The sequence below is a fragment of the Taudactylus pleione genome, unplaced genomic scaffold, assembly GCF_031769625.1.
Source record: "Taudactylus pleione unplaced genomic scaffold, aTauple2 ptg000229l, whole genome shotgun sequence".
In the NCBI taxonomy this organism is placed as follows: domain Eukaryota; kingdom Metazoa; phylum Chordata; class Amphibia; order Anura; family Myobatrachidae; genus Taudactylus; species Taudactylus pleione.
The window spans coordinates 1,462,047-1,479,756 of record NW_028284631.1 but is presented as its reverse complement, the minus strand read 5'-3'; the positions used below and the strand labels follow the sequence as shown (position 1 = coordinate 1,479,756).

The 17,710-nt window shown below is 44.5% G+C and overlaps 1 protein-coding gene across 1 annotated transcript in view; it reads left to right on the top strand.

Annotated features, from left to right (window-relative positions):
• MYO7B (myosin VIIB) overlaps positions 1-17,710 on the top strand; it is a 197,759-nt gene that overhangs the window by 167,648 nt on the left and 12,401 nt on the right. Inside the window, exons 33-40 of the mRNA XM_088479264.1 lie at positions 2,366-2,574; positions 5,415-5,596; positions 6,430-6,554; positions 6,658-6,815; positions 8,771-8,924; positions 11,643-11,798; positions 13,061-13,166; positions 14,080-14,193. Coding sequence (XP_088335390.1) covers positions 2,366-2,574; positions 5,415-5,596; positions 6,430-6,554; positions 6,658-6,815; positions 8,771-8,924; positions 11,643-11,798; positions 13,061-13,166; positions 14,080-14,193 — 1,204 coding nt within the window. The remainder of the gene's footprint in view (positions 1-2,365; positions 2,575-5,414; positions 5,597-6,429; positions 6,555-6,657; positions 6,816-8,770; positions 8,925-11,642; positions 11,799-13,060; positions 13,167-14,079; positions 14,194-17,710) is intronic.

Sequence of the window (17,710 nt, the reverse complement as noted above, 5' to 3'; positions counted from 1 at the left end):
TAAAATACAATTATATCCCAGACTTTAACATTAACTGGCATATTCTCATAGGTGTCAATTGTAATAGATAATTATAGGTTAGCCAGTTAAACTCCAAGGAGTTGTAAATCATATTTGCTGGCCCAGGTTGGATATTTCTGCTCAAACAACCATGGTGTCATAAAATGTGGAATTTCTATTCAATGATAATCCTCCTTTGGTTGGTTGTGTTTGATGTGTAAATAAGCTTGTCATGCCTGGGGTCCACCAAAATATATGACCTCTTATCTGATGTTATCATGGCTCCTCTTTTGGCCCATAATGGACAATAGACATGTCAGTTTATAATTACCAAAGGTACTATACTTTGATCCTGATTAGAACTGTATGCATACACCTATGCATACCAGTGTCTGCTGGTCTAAGCAGTAAAAACCTGTTTCTTATACAATTACTAAACCTTACAATTAAAGCATATATCTAAATACCTGCTACTAAACATTTAACTTATACAGTATATTCAAACCTATTTGATTTATTTCTCACTTTGAGTTAGACTGTATATATATATAATCTATCCAAAATAACAATTAATGATGTTGTAATTCAGTATGTATATATAGAATGGATTAGACATTTATATTAGAATTAATAGTGACATGTCCAATGTATTATATATATATACCGGCTTTCGTGGCTCACACAATACAAACCTGCTTCATACCCAATAATTTACACATAGTAGTCACACATACAGCCAACAGTTTACACCAAAGTACAGTACAAATATATTAAAAAGAATAAAAACAGCTATACATATAGTCCAGGGACGGGACCACATATGAACATCGTGTTTGGGGTCATAATGTACAGAATTGTGGTAGCAGTAATCCGGTGGTTGCGAATAGATTGTCGCACATTGCGGCAAGCAGATATTAGCAATGCCGGATTTATGTTTAATATAGCATATAACAATGGTTGATTTGAACTAGCTTTTCGGAGGGAACCCAGAGGTGAACATCTGTAACAGCATCCTGAGCCTAGGCATCGCCCACTGTTTGAACCGACCAATGACCCCCAGTGAACTGGAAACATCCCGCCCCTAGACCAATGGAAGAAGACACAACCTGCTATTATACACACCCATAATTTAACTGTATAAATTAGGCTCCCCTGATCCAGAGAGCAGTAGTTGTATTCTACCAGTCATCTGGTGATGACTGTACTCTGGATCCAGGGAGCGCTTGCAAACATATGTATACTGGTTTGTAACTCTGACCTTTTTCCTGAACTGTTTTGTACCACTGTATAAATTGTGATAATAATGTTATATATACTTTCAATACAATATTTACTTTTGTGCGTTGGACCACAGAAACTGGTGTGTGTGTTCACTTGCTTTCACATAAGGTTATTATACTGTGATATATATATTGCACTGTAATTCACATTGTATTTTGATATTAAGATAGCAACTATTATGCATACTGTTGGTGTTACAATATAGGAAGGTATTGCGTATGCATCACATGTTGCGGACAGTGTGCATCCTCATTTACGTATCACCATACGCCAGATGCGTCCACGTGGCATCAACAGCTGTAGAAGGATTTAATCAGGATTTCACACCGGTAATGGTAAGCGTCGGCACTCCGACCACTGGGATGCCGAACGCATACCGTATGAACACCTAATGACTACAGTACATGCAAATAATTTACCGTAAACTGGCAATCAGTGATGTTTTGTGAATCTCACATACTGTACAGGCAACTAGATTATGTTTGACAGGTGCAATGGACAATCAGGTCAGCTGATACATATGTGATGTCATCAGCCAACCTCCAGCACTGAAGCAAGTAATGTAAAATCTGGTAATTCAAATTTTACATGTATGTGACTGAATTGCACTGTATAGTATAGTTTCCGCACATGAGTTGATTCTGTTGCTTGGCCCAGATTCGTGACTCAGCTTGGACACACATATGAGTGGCTGTGTAAGATGAGATCAGCCCATTTGACTTGCCATCAAATTGACCAGATCATTTCCAGCTTCATTACGTCCTGAAGATAACTACATGCACAAGGCAATGTTGGTTTTCTTCTGACTATATTTTCCACGTGCCCAATTTTCATAGGATAATTTTCGTGCATCATCGTTGTTTTGAGTCAACTCATGCTGAGTATATAGGCAGTTTAGGATAAACTAAAGACTAGCAATGTGGTACTATGTGCAGATGATAAGTACGCTGTAATACATATCTGTGTAAATAACTGACTTTTCTTTGTTGTACGGTACAGGTCAGAGATCATTCTATACCACGGAAGTGCTGTTAATGGACCACGCTATGTTCTGATGTTTAACCTTAAATGTATTGATTTGCAGGGCTGAGAAGTCATTTGGACAGTGCTGTGTCTTAAATACACTGCGAGGGGAACAGTTTGTCCTGACCTCACAGCACAGTGAAGAAATTGCCAAGCTGCTCCTCCACTTTTTGGATGGGCTGAAGAGCAGATCCCAGTATGCGGTAGCTCTACAGGACAGCTCCAGGACATTCACAAACTCACTGGGTTCCATGGAAAAAACACTAACAGGTGTGGGCTGACAATTCTCATTAACAGAATAGAAGATGGTAGTATGCATTGTGAAATACAAGGAATTATTTCACAATGAGGTTGAAAAGAGGGTAGAGAACCTGGCGTACAGTCTCTCTACAGATACATGTTTAGGTTACATTTAGGGTACATTCCGGTTTTGGAAATAAGCCCTATAAAATAGAGATGCACCTACTTTTTTTAGTATTATTTGTTAACATGAAAATGCATATTGTGGAAAGAGTAAAAACATCATATTGAAGCCTTCCTTCTGTGACTTTATGACCACCCCTTCATTAATCTAAAATATTTGATTTTGCACCTAAAATATACTATAAAATACATTTACCTGCATTAAATGTGTCTTAATAGTACTAATGTCATCCCATTATAAGTGTAGAATGACACCTCCCAGCATCCACTAAAGCAGTCCTATTGCGTGGGAAACAATATGTATGGCTACCCGATAACCAAAAAGCAACCCGTAATTGTGCCCTCTCTACCCATTACATTTCACTTTTATATTTTATCTTGCAATACAAAATCCTTTCTGAATGTAGGTGCCATGCAAGGTACTTTGTATAAAAAGCACCAAATCCTAGATTGTATGCTCCATTGGCGAAGAAAACTGGCCCGAAATATTCTGGGAACACTGCTGTATATAATTTTTGTTGTTTTTAAAAAAATAATAAATATCTTTCATTATCTGTTTGCACACTAAGCACTGTGCAGTCAGTGCCATCACAGTACAGTCAGTGGGGGTCATTCAGAACCGCTCGCGAGCGGCAGTATGCTCGCAAGCGGGTCGATGTTCCCCACTGCGCACGCGCACGACGGAGGGAGCTCCGTCGTGCGCATGCGCGAGACCCGGGGAGCGACGGGCTTTCCATCGCTCCGGGTCTCGCACCAAAGGGGGCGTGCTGTCGATGTTGATTGACAGCACGCCCCCTTTGGTGGGCGTGCCGGGGGCGTGCCTGCCAGACGGAGGCGTTCCCATGGGAACGTCTGAAGCCGGCCCCACTGACATCACTAGTGATGTCAGTGGGAGTGATTTTGGCTCTGATAGAGCCAAAATCACTCCAGGGCTTGTGGCAGGGAGACCCTACCGCAGGGTCTCCGTTGCAAGTCCGATGGTCGCGATGGTCAAGACCATCGCGACCATTTTTTTGGCCGCTCGCATATGCTGTGGGTGGTCACCCACAGCTATACGAGCGGCCAGGAGGCCGCTCCATTTTCATGGAGGAGGGCCCTGATTCAGAGCGAGCGCTCTGGTCAGAGCGTTCAGCTCTGAATCAGGCCCAGTGCTCTCAGTGCCATCATAGTGCAGTCAGTGCTCTCAGTGCCATCATAGTGCAGTCAGTGCCATCACAGTACAGTCAGTGCTCTCAGTGCCATCATAGTGCAGTCAGTGCGATTAGTGCAGTCATGCTATCACAGTACAGTCAGTGCCATCAGTGTTCTCAGTGCAGTCAGTGTGATTAGTGCAGTCAGTGCCATCACAGTGCAGCCAGTGCCATCACAGTACAGCCAGTGCCATCACAGTGTAGTCAGTGCCATCACAGTGCAGCCAGTGCCATCACAGTACCATCAGTGCTCTGTGTCATCACTGTGCGGTCAGTGCCATCACAGTACAGTCAGTGCTCTCAGTGCTATCACAGTGCAGTCAGTACATTACAGTGCAGTCAGTGCCATCAGTGATGTAAGTGCCATCACAGTACAGTCAGTGCTCTCAGTGCCATTATAGTGCAGTCAGTGCGTTTAATGCAGTCAATGTAATCTCATGCTATCACAGTACAGTCAGTGCCATCAGTGTGATTAGTGCAGTCAGTGCCATCACAGTGTAGTCAGTGCCATCACAGTACCATCAGTGCTCTGTGTCATCACTGTGCGGTCAGTGCCATCACAGTACAGTCAGTGCTCTCAGTGCCATGACAGTGCAGCCAGTGCTCTCAGTGCCATCATAGTGCAGTTAGGGCCTGATTCAGAGCTGGCCGCTCTGACAAGAGCGCTTGCTCTGAATCAGGGCCGTCCTACCTATTATTGGAGCGGCCTCCTGGCCGCTCGCATAGCTGTGGGTGACCACCCACAGCTTCTGCGAGCGGCCAAAAAGATGTTCGTGATGGTCAAGTCCATCGGGCTTGCGACGAGACCCTGCGGTAGGGTCTCGCTGCCGCAAGCCCAGGAGTGTTTTTGGCTCTATCAGAGCCAAAAGCACTCCCACTGACATCACTAGTGATGTCAGTGGGGCCGGCCCCAGACGGTAGGCGTTCCCATGGGAACGCCTCCGTCTGGGCAGCCACGCCCCCGGCACGCCCACCAAAGGGGGCGTGCTGTCACTCACCATCGACAGCACGCCCCCTTTGGTGCGAGACCCATAGCGACGGCTTGGTCGTCACTATTCGGGTCTCGCGAATGCGCACGACGGAGCTCCCTCCATCGTGCGCATGCGCACTAGGGCAACATCGACCCGCTTGCGAGCGGTCAGCGCTCGCTAGCAGGTCTGAATCAGGCCCTCAGTGTGATTAATGCAGTCAATGTAATCTCATGCTATCACAGTGCAGCCAGTGCTCTCAGTGCTATCACAGTGCAGTCAGTGCTCTCAGTGCTATCACAGTGCAGTCAGTGCTCTCAGTGCTATCACAGTGCAGTCAGTGCTCTCAGTGCTATCACAGTGCAGTCAGTGCAAAGGCAAACAATACAGTTTCTCGGACTGCCACCTTTACCAGATTTAGCTAGGCAGATACACCTTAGTGTACAGGCAGGTTTGCTATAATTACTATACTCAACGTAATAAATAATCCATGCCATTACTATAATAGTAACCATTCAACTTTCTCTAGATGAACCTGAACTTTTGAGTTTTCGGAGTGGAGATCTGCTGCTTCTTGACAGGAGTTCAGAACTTCAGTCCGGACCTAATTGGATCTATGCCCAGAATGAGAGAACTGGGAAAAGTGGTGCTGTGTCTTTGGATGCCATCCATATTGTACCAAGCCTTAACAAACCCACCACTGAAATACTGGTAAGCAATTGTACTGTTTAATTATGAGGTTAAGATCCTGATTCTGAGTAGCATGCAAGTCACAATGTGCAAAGATCTTGCTGATGTCAGCATACATTGCATGTGCCAGCTCAGCTATATACACATGGGCAGAGATTGCTAGTGTGTATGGATTGATTGGTCCGACAAAAGATCACACTTTTTTTCTGCTATGGAGTTTTTTTGTCCTTTCTTTCACATAAATAGAAGCGAAAGAGGGAGGGGGGTGGAGCCAGGCTCTTTTGAATGGATCTGGCATTTGTACAGGAGATATGTACACCTTCGGCTTAATACCCAGACAATTCTCACCACAGTCAGATGCTTAACACATGAGCTATTTGCTCATGTTTTGCAAGTTTAGCAATTTTAAGTATATGAAGCTAGTTGTAATTGCAAGTTTAAACTTTGGCAGATAAGAAGAACTATGTAGATCTGCTTAGCTGCAATGGTTTAAAGTAACTAACAATTACAACTAGCTTCATGTAGTCAGAATTACTAGAAAAACAACACAGGAGCAAATAGATTGGAGGTTAAGTGTCTGCATATGGTGCATGAGGTTGGGTGTTCAAGTCCCCTGCATGGCATGTTGAACATTGTGTAATTTAAATGTAAAAATATTACGCCACCCCCCTTTTTGAAGCCCCTGTCCCTGCGGATGCTCTGTAATACATCCCAGCACTATGATCATATTCTGCAATGCGATCATGGGCACTAATATCATCCCCAGATCGCATTACAAATGCGATTATTGATAAATGCGCCACCAAGTGTCTACACTTTTTTACTCACTAAATTTAATCTCAACACATTCACAGAGGCTGATCGCGATGTCCCCAGAGCAGCGCAAATCAGAATTAATCAATTCTCAGTTTGATGACTTTGGGCTGCCGGAGAAAGCAAAGCCTTACACATTGGAGGAATTCTCAATGCAGTATTTCAGGTACAGATATTACTGATTTATATACAGGGCAGCAACAAGCAACAGAAAGTTTAGTTCTATATTCGAGTATCTATAGATGTTTTTCTCTTGGTACTCTTATTAGGCCTCCAGACCCTGAGTCTGTTTCCAGAGCCTTTCTACAGAGGTCCCGTGGTAAGTCACACCTCTGGGCCTACTCCAGGGAACCACTAAGACATCCCCTGCTGAAGAAGGTGTCTGACGTGCCTGAACTGCATGATTATGCATGCCAAGCTTTCATTGATATCCTTTACTAATGCAGCAGACAGGTGAACTTGGTGCCGATAACAGGAATTTACAATCACTGGGTTTATATTTATCAAAACTGCTGCCCTGGACACAGCTGCTGGAAACCTTGACACTCAAATTCATTCCAAGTCTAATTTTTTTATCCAGTTTTAAAAACATTATCAAATGTAGAAGTGTATAGCTATTGGTTACTAACCTGTGTCATGCCCAGATATTACTGTGCCACTTCCATCCCCTTACTTTCTAGTGCCTCTACAATCACCAACCCCTGAGCTGTAGTGTAGATGATCGATCAGTCCCTCTCCCTCTCATCGCTCCGCACTCTCCTTCTGCTACCCTTAAGTCACCTCCTCCCTCCTGCCCCTTCCTCCACAACTCCGATTTGTCTACTACACTGTCTACAACGCTAATGCGCAGTGAGTGCAAGTAAAACAAGGGGATAGAGAGCACAGGGCATTGCTGTATAATATATACAGTATATATATATATATATATATATATATATATATATACTGTATATACTGTATATTCTGCTGTATCCACACTATTAACAAACTGAATTACTCTGGTATTTGGGAATTGCTGTTATATAGCTAGCATAATATATGGATATTAGTGTATAATCTGAGCAATTCTGGTATACAGTATGTGAATTAGTGATAAAGACCAGAATACTGCCTCAATACAAGAACAGGAAGATGTGGGTGATTTAACGCTATTGGTCCTAAGTTCTGTGTGTATATATACATTGTGTTTGTACATATCTCTCTCTGGGGTTGGGTACAGGATCCCAACGGTCTGGATGCCGTTGATCAGAATACAGAAAGCGTCATCCCGACAGTTACAATCCCGACCCAATTAGGTAAGTGTCCTAACCCTAAACCCTAACCCACCTTTCCCACAGCCTAAATCTACCCCCCCCCCCCACGCAGCCTTACCCTAACCCTCACCCTAGGCCCTTCACTTAACCCTAATGCTTACCATTCAGATGCCAGCAGTCGGGATTCTGACGCTGGGATTCCAACTGCTGTGAGGATTCCAGTGGCTGGCATCCTGACTGCCGGGATGGTAACTATATCCCCTCTTTCTGTGTATGTGTATATATATATATATATGTATATATATATGTCCAATGTCCAGCACTCACATCAAGCACCAATACAACGATGGGGTGCACACCAGCTGTTCCTCCTGGGTCCAGGGTTCATCAGCAGATATATAAAGTTAAAGTAGATGGCACTCACCAGCATAAATGCAGCTTATTTAATCCAATAAATCAATCATAGGTTTACATACAGGCGGCGACGTTTCGGTCCCCAAACGGACCTTTTTCAAGCAATCAAGCCTTTACTTGCATAGTGATAACCAAATACAGCTCCCCTTAGACTAAGGTCCTTACTACAGTCCTGGGCTACAGCACCTGAACAAATGTTCTTAAATGTCATAAATAAATACAGGGGATTTCAGCAAGGAGATTTCCTATCACATTACTAAACCATATTACAGCTGGGCTGAAGGGGGCTAAGTGGTAGATGTTTAGCATCATCATAATTATGCATATAGGTCTGTGAATCTCAGGTGCTAGACAATGTATAAAAGAAGAGTTAAACTGGCCATTCAGACCAAAAGCCAAATCGCTAGAATTATTAAAGAATGGTGCCCCTACCAAATTACCAGCCAGCTGATGGCGTCATACAAGCAGCCATTATGATTTCCATTATGATGGGTCACATACAATAGGATTTTGATAGGCTAGAATAACTGCGGGCACACGTAATACATTGGTCGGACGGTTTGGATGAAACTAAGTAGTTAGAAATTAATTCAATATTTTAACAAGTCAATCGAAGTACTGTAAGCAGTATTTTTCTTTATTTTTAGATATTCATCATTGAGCATGTTATATAGTGTTAGTCACACTGCAATTATTGATCTTTAACATTTCCTACCTATTATGAAATACATGGGTGATTATCCATCAAAGCAGTCACATTCCCAAGTGACTCTTACAGATCAGATATTCCTGGGCCCTCTGCGTGAGGAAGCTCTGAGAGATGAAATCTACTGTCAGATCTTAAAGCAAATGACGGGAAACAGCAACAGGTGAATTCTCTGTTTATAAAAAGTAATAATGAAGACATTAAATATAATCTTCACTGCAAAAATCTTACACATACAGTATACATGAAAGGGGACTTGTAGTACAATGCAGGGGACAAAGAACACAGGTGTATTAGGGATGTTAGGGACCCATCTTATGGGGTTCACCTTGACGTGGTGAATGGGCAAACAATTTTGTACTAAAAATCTCACTTATACTTCATTTTAATTGTAGAGTTTATCAGGATTAATTTGACTATCATTGTTCTTAGTACTCAGAGTGTGCACCTGTGTTCTTTGTCTTCTACATACAGTATACATGTGGGGACTACTGTAGCTACTGGTGACTATTGATAATGAATAAATAAGTACTACAGTACAGGGGCAGACCTAGCTTCCGGGCTTAGGGGTAGCAGTTTACCAAATACAGTATTTTGACTTTAAAAAAAAATAATACTGTATATGTATATCTGGTTTTCCTCTGCCGTGTTCTCCGCTTCATCTGATGTGCACTTCCGCATCTGTGTGTGTGCCCTGCAGATAATTAGGGGCATATTTACCAATTATCGTGTTCTAAGCCCAATAATTATAATTTCTTATCACGCTATTCCTAGCAGCCCCCATAGAAACCTATAGGGGCCACTTCTGCTATCAGAAATGGGGGGTCTGTGCAGATATCAGATATCTCCTGCGGTCCCTCATTGTTACATTCGGGGGGATCCTTAATATATGCGGGTACTCCCTGTAAATGGGTGTTTTGGGGGGATATGCCACAAATATTATTCAATAAATATTGTCTTATTATATTACCTTCTCATGTTATTGTAGTTTAGTTTATTTAACTATATATATTCCATTTTCACAATATGGGTAATGTAATTTATTTTTTTAAATCAAACACAATATGACTGTACCTGTGGAGCAAATCCCCAAAACATACACACCCCCACATTATCAAATTCTTAAAATGCAGTATAACCCATCAGAATGTCATATCTTCAAAACTCAGGCCATCCTCTGCCTCCTCTTACCATAAGATCCACCAGAGGCTGCCAAATCCGTCCTTTGGGATTCAGCAGATTGTTGCACTGACAGTAGAATGAAAATACCCTTACTGTACCTTTGTTTCTCCACTTCACAGCCCAAAGTTAGAGATATGAGACGGGCGCCCCAGACCCTGACAACCCATTACCAAGCTGGGGCTGGAGGGAGCTGGTGCCTGCCCCATGCGTTCTGTGATTGTGATGGTTGGACTTCTGTTTGCTCCAGTATATGCAATCAGAATGTGATCACTAAGCTTGTCTACAAATCAATCATATCTCTTAACTAGAGAGAGGAACAAGCCACGCAGCTGCTTCATACACCTCATACACCTAGCGCTATGATGTGTCCTCATACACCTAGCGCTATGATGTGTCCTCATACACCTAGCGCTATGATGTGTCCTCATACACCTAGCGCTTTTGCACAATATGGCGCAAAACACATGGCACGGCTTAGATGCTCCAACACGAATAGTGATTAGGTAATTAGGATTTGATTTTTTTGCGAAGGAATTGATATAAAGCCGCAGATTAACATGTGTGGCGCCCGGCATGACGTAGGTCACTCGTATCAGAGCTCTCTGTCTTTTGCCTTTTACCCAGGTTAGCGAATGGGTCGCACATGAAATGCCAATGTCTGTATTCGGGTTACCCGTGCATTGTACGTTTGTCGCATTAGTTATGCAAATAAGGTGTATATATTGACAGGACGCATGGTGTTGCTAAGTCACAAGGTCTTTGGTGCACCAAACAAGGCTATTTGTTTGAAGATAGGTGTATGTGGTAACAACTGTAGGTATCAGGAGGTAGCACACTGCTTCACTAGTTTGCTCACATTTAATACACATATTCTTGGCTCCAAACCCCAAAAATGCCGCTGCTACAGTAGTTACATACCCTGAAGTTGCTGAGAAAACAATGGGGGTTATGTAATAGGTTCCCAGATTACGAAACTGGCGGGATTCCAGCAAGCTCATCACTAAATTTTAAACGGCAATATTATAAGAATGGTTTTGCTTTATAACTGATTGCATCTTAAAATCTCTGCAATCCCGCCAGTTCCGTAATCTCAGAACCTTTTACATAATCCCATATCATAGTCGGCTCTACCATTATGCAGATGCACCAGGATCTTAGGGGTGCCAATGAGCCTGCCTATCACAAAATTAGGGATGTCTCTGAGAGACACAGCCTTGTTGTACTTAATGCAGCTGGTGGCTGTGGAACTTATAACACACCGACTCCACACTTTCATCTGAAGGGGCTGTGATGTGGGCCAAGAAACCTTGTCAGCCCTGCCCCTATGTTTGTTTTAGCACCAGCCCTAAATAAATTGTACTGCTATATGTAAGTTTGGTTATATTTTCTAAAAACAGCTACAAATTGTGTGATGTTATATTTATTTTAGTTAATAATGACATAGGTCAGCTATGGAAGTTGATGGGTCTTACTTTCCTGGAAGGCAGTTTTTGATAAACTACTTTTTGTATTAATTGTGGAATTTATCTATATTGTCAGTTAAGTGATGCAGCTAATAAAATTACGGGCTAAATATACTTCTCTCCGACAGTGCCAAATACCAACTTAGGTTTGGCTTTTTAAAAATATGCATCCTTAAATCCTGTAAATAAAAGTTTGTTTCCGCTTTCAGAATGTAACAGGTTGTTTTTCCTTACAGCTACAGCATGAGCAATGGCTGGCAGCTGCTTTGGCTCTGTACTGGGCTCTTTCCACCTACTAAACTTTTATTGGTCCATGTTCAGAAATTCATCGAGTATTATGGGAAAGTGCCGCTATCCAAGGATTGTAAACAAAGGATCCAAAGAGTGCTACAGTAATGACATTTATATTGCATTACAAGGAAAAAAGCAAAAACAAACTCACAAATGGTGGTTACTTAAGAGGTTGTCCACCTTTTGAACTTCCGGCTCAGGATGCTTGAGAGCTCCAATCCGTCCAAAAGACGACAACTACTTAAATGACATTCCTTACATGTAGATGTATTCATATGTTGCTACTGAGACTGTGTGATCTATGGGCCTGATTCAGAGCCGGACGCTCTGACCAGAGCGCTCGCTCTGAATCAGGGCCCTCCTCCATGAAAATGGAGCGGCCTCCTGGCCGCTCGTATAGCTGTGGGTGACCACCCACAGCATATGCGAGCGGCCAAAAAGATCCGGACCATCGGACTTGCGACGGAGACCCTGCGGTAGGGTCTCCCTGCCACAAGCCCTGGAGTGATTTTGGCTCTATCAGAGCCAAAATCACTCCCACTGACATCACTAGTGATGTCAGTGGGGCCGGCTTCAGACGGTAGGCGTTCCCATGGGAACGCCTCCGTCTGGCAGGCACGCCCCCGGCACGCCCACCAAAGGGGGCGTGCTGTCAATCAACATCAACAGCACGCCCCCTTTGGTGCGAGACCCGGAGCGATGGAAAGCCCGTCGCTCCCCGGGTCTCGCGCATGCGCACGACGGAGCTCCCTCCGTCGTGCGCATGCGCAGTGGGGAACATCGACCCGCTTGTGAGCGTACTGCTGATCGCGAGTGGGTTTGAATGACCCCCTATGTTCTAAGCCTTGGAGAGAGATAAAGTGGATGGAGATAAAGTTCCAACCAATCAGCTCCTAACTAATTTTTCTAACGCAGCCTGTAAAGCAACAGTTAGGAGCTCATTGGTTGGTACTTTTGGATTTATTTACTAAGCCCTGGATGGAGATACAGTGAACAGAGATAAAGTACCAGCCAACCAGCTCCTAACTGTCATTTTTCAAACACAGTCTGAGACATGACAGTTAGGAGCTGATTGGCTGGTACTTTATCTCTGTTCACTTTATCTCCATCCAAGGCTTAGTAAATAGACCCCTTTATCGCTGTTCACTGTATCCCTCTCAGAGTCTTAGTACATCTATCCACTATTCCTTATAAGTCTTTTTGGATTTCTTTTTTTTCTTGTCTAGTAAAAAAACCAAACAAGTGAAATGATGCAAATCTTTATTTTATACATATGTTAGTGAATTTAACCTTTAACACCAGCTGTGTGTATTAATAATAATGCCATCACTAGTCCTGACTGTGTTCCTTTTGTGCGTCACAGAACTGGCCCCAGGAAACAGCCGCCTCACCTAGTGGAAGTTGAAGCCATACAAAGAATGACCACAAAGATCTACCACAAGTTTTACTTCCCAAATGGCACAGAAGAGGTATGAGTGCCACTGGTCTGTGGGCCCATATGTTTACCATGGGTACTTCTCGAATATATGACACGTTTTATTTCATTGCCAGAGGAAATATTAAGTATCAAAACTATTTTTTGTCCCTTGTCATCCTCTACATATGTCTCCAAACCTGCATCATCAGTGCCGGATGTCATGAGCTCTGAACTTTGTAGCGCGAAAAGTCATTCCCGTTAGTTATTCTAACCCTCTGGCATCAGGGACATGACATGAAGTCCTTGTCTACACAGAGGATAGTATGCAATACCTGCTGATAGAAGAAATATAATAGTATATCTAATTAATAATAGTACATAGCAATCAACCATTATCAGACCCAAAACATTTGTTATGTAAATATGCTTATTTCAGGTAAAAAAAAAAAAAATGCCCATAACAGGTGGTCATTCTATAATTCATAAACCCTCATATATGCAGATTAACGTGATTAGTGGAAAATAGGCTAATGACTGTTCTGCTGTACTCAAATGAAAACCTGTGGTAGCATTTATAGACTGCGACAATGTGATGTCATGTTGGTGTCATTGTTTTCTTATCATGTAAAAGAGAGTTTTCATTGTCATAGGGCATAGGGCCTCTAAAATGACATGCTAATGTTGGACATACATATAACCACTAAAGTTGTTTCATGTTTGTTATTCAGCTCAGTAAAACACAGCCGTTCTTATTTATTATTGTCAAATAATAGTTGTAATTGTTTTTATTCAGTATTGTGGGGGTAGAAGTATATTTGCTGTACAAGCACTCCTGTCAGATTGCATTATTGTGTATTTTTTCCCGGATGAAACATATCTCGGCACCTAGTTGTATGAATTAGAGGAAGGAGGTAACTGCATCCCCAGTAACCTGGTTACACCTCTGCTTTGTTGTTTTCTTACAGGCATTTGAGGTTAAGACAAACACTAAAGTGAGAGAAGCCTGTCAGAACATCTCCAACAAACTGCAGCTCAGCTCCTGGGAGGGCTTCAGTATCTTTCTGAAAATAGGAGACAAGGTAAGTCTGACCGTAATATCTAACTATTATACGTCACATTTTAATTCTTCATATTGAACCTCACATTATTCCTTGGTAAAGAGGCACAAAATATATCTGCTTTTGCACATTGCTGTGACCTCAGTGTCACCAACAACTATTTTACACACCACAGAATGGTATACGTTCAGGAAGCCGGCGGACGGAATGCCAACCGCCGGCTTCCAGACATTGTTATCCCGACTGGGGACAAATGACAGGCGTCTAAATCTAGACGCCTGTCATTTGACCGACGTCGGGAGACCGGCGCCCGGCATCCCGATCGGACAGCCGCGAGGGTGGAAGGGTTGAGTTTAGGGCTCCCGGGGGGACTTAGGGTTAGGCACCCCCCGGGAGGTTAGGGTTAGGCTAGGGGAAGGAGGAGGAGTTAGGTTAGGCACTCCCGGGGGAGGTTAGGGTTAGGCACCCCCCCCCGGGGGACTTAGGTTTAGGCGGCTGGGAAGGGGGGGTTAGGTTTAGGCACTTAGAGGGGGGATTAGGGTTAGGCACAGGTTAGGGTTAGGGTTAGGCACCCTAAAGGTTAGGGTTAGGCACCCTAAAGGAGGGTTAGGGGGTAGATTAGGTTAGTGAATACTTAACTAGGGACGATCTGAATTTCTTCCTCTGTCGGCCACGCGCTGTTGGGATTTCAACCGCCGGCCAGGGGTCCAGCGGTAATTCATACCGATTCCCACAGAATACAGTGCTATCTATGTACATGGATAATAGCAATTTTTGCAATGATCACTTTTATTACTTTTCTGTCTATGGAATTTGATAGTGTTATCACACATGTACAAGATACATTGTCTGTCACTCTTTATTACTAACGCCAGTGTCGGACTGGGCTGGGGCATGAAGGGATCACCAGGGGAATGCAAGCAAGGGGCCCACTAAGGGGTATGGCCAATCTCTGGAAGGGGTGACCCAGAAGGGGTGTGGCCACCCACCAGAAAGGAGTGGCCAGCCATTATAGGAGCGCCATAGTATGGATGGAGCACCAATGGTGGCGTATAAGGATGCACCAACTGGTATTACAGCATGATGAAAGTGGTCGTCTCTGTTCTTGCACATTCGGCCGCACGTATATACACAGGGGAAGGAGTTAGTAGTGTTATTTGACAGCTGGGGAAGGCGATAGTAATAGGGACATACAGTATATGACAGCTGGAGATGGTAGTAGTTGTATGGACATACATGACAGCTGGGGATGCTGGTAGTAGTAGGCACATACAGCTGGCGATGGTGGTGGGGGTAAAAGTAGTAGTAGTCGGGACTGGGTGGGGGTAGTAATAGTTACACATGGCAAAAGGGGGAGATGGTGGGGGTGATGTAGTAATAGGAACTGGGTGTGGGTAATTGTAGTGACACATGGCAGCAGGGGGAGGTGGTGGGGGTGATAGTAGTAGTAGTAGTAGTAGGGACTGGGTGGTGATGATTGTAGTGACACATGGCAGCAGGGGGAGGTGGTGGGGGTGATAGTAGTAGTAGGGACTGGGGACCTCATTCAGAGTCGGTCGTTGCGGCCGCATGGTCGTGCGCCACCGATGTTCGCTATACTGCGCATGCGTAAAGTTCGCAATGCGCGTGCGCAAACTAGCCGCTACGATCAGAAATTTCTCTCTCCTTGAACACAGCCAGGTCGGTAGTTTGAGTGACAGATGGAGGCATTTGTGGGTGGTAACAGGGGAAGGTGCTTGAAAACGGGGGAGTGGAGATCCGAACGCAGGCGTGCCTCATTATGCGAACGGCGTTTTATGGGAGTGCATACGGATTATGGGAGCGCATAATTAACAAAGTAGCGTCATGGCACATGTGACATGGGAGGTTTTTACACTGACATGATCGTAGAGCTTAAGAGAGGGTATGGTCAACCTTAAGCTCTACGACCAGTTCCGATGGTTCCCGGTGGTCTCGATTAATCCTTATATGCCCGGAGATGACGTGCAATGCGTACGAGAAGGGGGCGTATTTTTTGGTCTTCCGACCGCTTCCTCCCCTTAGGGACGCAACTTGCGAGGTAAACATTTGAATATCCGGCCCCTTTTCCCGTACGACCGTGCGGCCGCTTCGACCGACTCTTAACTGATTAACTTGATTGGTTTGAGACAGATGTTGAAGAATTGAAGAACTTAATTGATAAGAGTCCTACAGTATGTTGATGAATTGATTAACTTGATCGGTTGGGACCGAAGTTTATGAATTGAAGAACTTAATTGATAAGAGTCCGATGTTGGAAGCATAGAATAAGACCGATGGTTGGAGGTATCGGCTGCAACCGATGGTTGCTGTAAGAACAAGTCTCAGTGGTAAAACCATACTGGTGTGCAAGATGGTATAGGAGACTTGTTTACCAGATATAGGAACTGGATATAATGGACTGGGACCGTTCAGATACAGAGTACCTGGGAGCTCAGCACTGAGCTGTAACTTCAGCAAGAAGCGACGTTGTACTGGCAATGAGGGCCAGTCAGGTAATGGAATTTATAGGGGTGGATCCCCAGGGATCCCAACATGGTTATACCCAAACAGTTGTTCTGGAGGGAACTCTGGCATGCAGTTTGTATACCATCATGCTGGGGAGACATGCTGTGAGCAAGTGACTGCGGAGAGCCATCTCCATGCTCAGTGACAGGACACTGAGCAGACGGGGCAGGAGTAGACCTCAACACCAGCCGGGAGCGATGTGCTGCGTGAGCAGACCGCTGTGCTATCCGGGAGTGATGCACAGTGTGAGCGGACCTCAGCGCTTGCCTGGACAGGCACCGGAGAGGCAATAAGGTGGTTTTAAGTGTCCGGAGCGTGACACCTTGCTCCCAGTGTGAGCTCTCGCAGACAGGGAGAGAATAACCTGGCTCACTGCAGAGAAGAGCCAAATTCATCAATCCCCAGCAGCGGCAGACTCCTGGCAGATTTAAAAAGGTTTACAGCTAGAACTCAGGGCCTGATTCAGAGCCGCTCGCAAAAAGCAAGCGCTCGGTCTGAATCAGGGCGTGTGTTTTTCTTTTTGTTGCGGCCTCTTGCAGCTTATGCGAGCGGCCATGATGATGGACCATCGGGCTTGCGACGAGACCCTTGCGGTAGGGTCTCGTTGCTGCAAGCCCCAGTGGACTTCCTGCACTATTAGAGCAGGAAGTCCACCTACTGACAACACTAGTAATGTCAGTAGGGCTGCCCATAAACGGATGCGTTCCTGCAGGAACGCCTCAGTTTGCTCAGCCACCCCCCTTCCCCGCCTTCCAAACGGGGCAGCTGTCACTCAACATCGACAGCTGCCCCTTTTGGATGCGAGCGCCGGAGCGAGTGCTTTTTGCGCTGGCTCCGGGGCTCGCGCGTGCGCACTGGGCCACCATCAATCCGCTTGCGAGCTGGTTTGAATCAGGCCCTCAGTGTGCACACCAGGGATATCACCAAATCCCCGGTGGCCCAGTTCGAGCCTGTGTAACACCATCCTATTAGCACCTGGTTTAAACCCCACTCACATAGGACCTGAGTCAGA